Source organism: Megascapheus bottae, chromosome 23 (assembly GCF_031878675.1).
Source record: "Megascapheus bottae isolate mThoBot1 chromosome 23, mThoBot2.hap1, whole genome shotgun sequence".
Taxonomy (NCBI): domain Eukaryota; kingdom Metazoa; phylum Chordata; class Mammalia; order Rodentia; family Geomyidae; genus Megascapheus; species Megascapheus bottae.
In genome coordinates, this window is record NC_143531.1 from 17,724,584 (window position 1) to 17,728,336 (window position 3,753).

The 3,753-nt window shown below is 53.8% G+C and overlaps 1 protein-coding gene across 1 annotated transcript; it reads right to left on the bottom strand.

The window, feature by feature from the left end:
- Window positions 1–2,171: 2,171 nt before the first annotated feature.
- Window positions 2,172–3,245, bottom strand: Atoh1 (atonal bHLH transcription factor 1). Its single transcript, XM_090356577.1, has one exon. The coding sequence runs from the start codon at window positions 3,243–3,245 to the stop codon at window positions 2,172–2,174; it is 1,074 nt and encodes a 357-aa protein (XP_090212703.1).
- Between the last annotated feature and the right edge of the window lie 508 nt (window positions 3,246–3,753).

A 3,753-nucleotide genomic window follows, 5' to 3' on the forward strand; every position in this document is an offset into this window, starting at 1 on the left:
AACTCAGGTGGTCAGAGGAACCCTTTGCGCTTTCTTGCTTGGTTCTGAGCAGAACCAGCGATTTCATGTCGCCTAACCTAAATACAAGCGCAGCTCGACCGACACACTCCCGCGTCGCGGCGGAGCTCTCCTCCCCTCAGGGTGCTGAACTGAGGGTGTCTCTACAGGGAACAAACTAACTTCCTCAAGCGTTGCCTTCCTTCCTTGAGCCAACCTACCTTCCTTCCTTCCTTCCTTCCTTCCTTCCTTCCTTCCTTCCTTCCTTCCTTCCTTCCTTCCTTCCTCCCTTCCTTCCTTCCTTCCTTCTTCCCTCCCCCCTTCTCTCCTTTCCTTCCTTTTCGTTTAAGAAATACATCTAACTCCTTTGTTAATTGGATATGTTTAGAACTGCGGCTTCTGCTCCCTGTATACCGTGTGTTAGCTTTTCTAAGATTTATGATCCTGAGATCCAGAGCAAACTTTTCCTTAGTGAGGTGGGAGTTTCAACATAACTTTTAAAATAAAAGTTGGGTTTTTCTAGATAGGAGCGAACACAGAGGATCAAGATAAAATAAGCTTTAGTTTGTATGTTGGAAGAAGCCGAATCCTTTAGAAAGAGAAATTGAGTGGAGGTCGGCAACTTCCTACAGTATCAAGTATGCTTATAACGATTGAACTGTTACTAGTTTCCTTTATTCCCCCCTCAAGTTCTTCCCTATTTTTCCTTCTCAAGGATGCTGTCTCCCAAAAGAGGTGAGAGTGAGAAAGACCTGGAAGAAGGGATGAGAGAGGAAGAGCAAGCAGGAAGAGAGACAGACACATACAACAGAATTATTATGGAACTCATGCTGTGTATTTATTTGATCTATGGAAATTGCTTTCAGCCTGGTAATTTTTCACAATCATAAAGATCTGATCCTGATAAAAATGAACTACAGACTCATCTAGGGGACCAGAAACACTATTGCTGACGCCAGAAAATAAGGAAGACTAGAAGATCCCATCTCTAAGCGGCAAACCTGCAAATTTGGGGAAAGTTTTAGCTTACCATTCATTATGGACTGCTCTGCATTTACACACTGTAGTTGCTGGCTTTGGGAAGACACTGGTTACACAATGTATTTCTTCAAAACCATTCCTTCACTCCAACATCTGCATTTCATACCTCAGGTCTTCAAGGTCACTTAAGAACTGTTTACTGTGATATCCCAGTGCGGAAGAAGTGACAAATCACACAATATTTTTCAAGTTTATTTTATCATTTGCAAAAGGAAATACATAAATCAATGGCAGTTGGCTTTGCTAAGTTAAAATGATCTTAAGTAGAAAACGTCAAAAAAAAAAGAGGAAAAGAATCCAACAAATCAAGGTAAGCAGAAAGGGTACCACTCAATAATAAATAAGTTTTCTAACATTCTCAAAGCAAAATAAAATCGACCAAATATTTTGACACTACTAGATGTGTTCTCTTAATTTTATTTAAAAAACAACACGTTTGCCAAAAAGAGCTTATAGATGATAAATGGCTGCGTTTAAAATAATAATAATAATAATAATAAAAATTGTCTGCATTTGGCAGTTGAGTTTCTCCTGGAGCCAAAGCAGCAGCAACTGATAAAGTGCGTGCGCCAAGTTTCCTGCAAGAAGCCCCAGGTCCTCGCGTTTGGATGTGGGTTTTTATGTTCATATATTTGGGAACCCCTGATTTTTTCCAACAGCTTCATAGCCATAAGCTACTCTATTTGGAAAGCGTTGACTTGGATTTTCATAACGATTTGGGGTGTCTGTGGGGGCGGGAATCAGCGTTGGAAGACTAACTTCCATAAATGAGTGTTCGCAGAGCACAGGGATGGATAGCAGGGCACAGATATAAGTTCTACCCAAGGCTCTGGCGACGGGACCACGCAAGGGCGAGAGGGAGAGGTGACACTTTTAACCGCGAGTTTCCCCCCACCAGGCGATTAGGGGGACAGGGGAGGTCGCGGCGGCCTTGCCAGCCATTCCAAATGTAGCTGCCATTTGAAGCCAAGTTGTTGCTAAACGACGAGCATCAGAGAACAAATAATACAAAAAAAATATTAAGGGGTATGTGGGGGGTGGTGGAACCGATCACCGCGGGCGCCGGGGTAAAAAGGACATTTTTAGTTCTCTGTTTCTGGGGGTGGTGAGATGGGGGGGATTCTGTCACCTTCCTAACTGGCCTCGTCCGAGTCACTGTAATGGGAACGAGGGGAGAATTCGCCGTCGCTTCGGTGGGACCTGGGTGACGTTTTGCTGTTGTCCTCGGACCCCGGTTGCAGGAGCCCCCCGGGCAGAGCCGGCGACAAGTTCTTGGGCGCCATCCTGGGCGTCAAGGCGCGGTCCTCGAACGCGGAGAAGTGCAGGGACTCCAGCGCCACCGAGTACGCCCCGCTGGCGCCGGACGCGGGGAAGCGAGTCCGGCAGCCGCCGGGCGCGGGCGTCGGCGGAGCCCCGGGGGCGGCGGCGGGGACGGCGGAGCCCGCGCCCCCCTCGAAGGCGGCGTTGGCGTTGGCGGCGCGGAGCGGGTGGTGGTGGTCGGTTTTGCAGGAGGCCGGCGGCGGCGGCGGGGGCTGCTCGGCGCCGCCGCCGGGGGTTTGCAGCAGGTCGGACAGGGCGTTGATGTAGATCTGAGCCATCTGCAGCGTCTCGTACTTGGACAGCTTCTTGTCGTTGTTGAAGGATGGGATAACGTTGCGCAGCTGGTCGAAGGCGTGGTTCAGCCCGTGCATGCGGCGCCGCTCGCGCGCGTTGGCCGCCAGCCGCCTCTGCTTCTGCACCCCGTTCACCTGTTTGCTGGACTGGGCTCGCTGGCGGCTCAGCTCGTCCGCCATCCCGCCTTTCAGCTTGCACAGCTGTTCCCGCACTTTCGCCGCCGCTGCCGCCGACGAAGACCCCGGGTGCTTGGGGAGCCCTCCGCCTCCGCCGCCGCCGCCGCTCCTCCGCATCGCATCTCCCCGGATGTCCACCTCCTCCGGGCCCGCCAACGAGGCCTCCGGGGCGCCCAGCTCCGGAGAAGGCAGCAAATACTGGGCGGCGCGTGCCGTGCAGATGCCCGGCAGCGTGGGAGCCAGCCAGGCGCGTGGGTCGGTGCCGTCCAGGAGAGACAGCTCGGCGGGGTACACCGGGGGCTCCCGCGTCTGCAAGGGGGCCGGGGGCGGCTGCAGGTGGTGAGGCTGGGGGTGGCGAGGGTGGTCTCCCAACTCCTTCACCTCGGCCCACTCTTCCGCGTGCAGCAGGCGGGACATGGCGCGGCCCAGGCGGAGGTGCGGCGTGGACGGAGGCCACTTGGCAACCTCAGTTCCACCGAAGGGGGAGAAAGAGGCAGCGTCCCCCCTTAAAAAAACACCCCAGAAAACAAACCACGCACACGCACAGACGCACACTCGCGCGCGCAAATCTTTCCCGGGTTTGCTGCGTTGTAACACTCTCTCTCTCTCTCTCTCTCTCTCTCTCTCTCTCTCTCTCTCTCTCTCTCTCTCTCTCTCTCTCTCTCTCTCTCTCTCTCTCTCTCTCTCTCTCTCCTCCTCCTCCTCCTCCTCCTCCTCCTCTTCGGTCCTCCTCCCCCCCCTCCTCCCTTTACTCTCGCCCGGAGATCACACACCAAGTCGCGTGCAACGAAGCTTCTCCGGTTGCCGAAGGCGCTGCGCCCCTTTAAAAAGCGGCACGCGCCAGTGCGGCTCCCCCCCCCTCCCCGCCCGCCTCCCAGCCCCCTCCTCGCGCCAGTCGCGTGTCGGCTCAGCCAATGGCGGGCGC

What these genes read in the sequence shown, in the direction of transcription:
- Atoh1 (XM_090356577.1), bottom strand. Translation starts at nt 3,245, where the DNA reads ATGTCCCGCCTGCTGCACGCGGAAGAGTGGGCCGAGGTGAAGGAGTTG.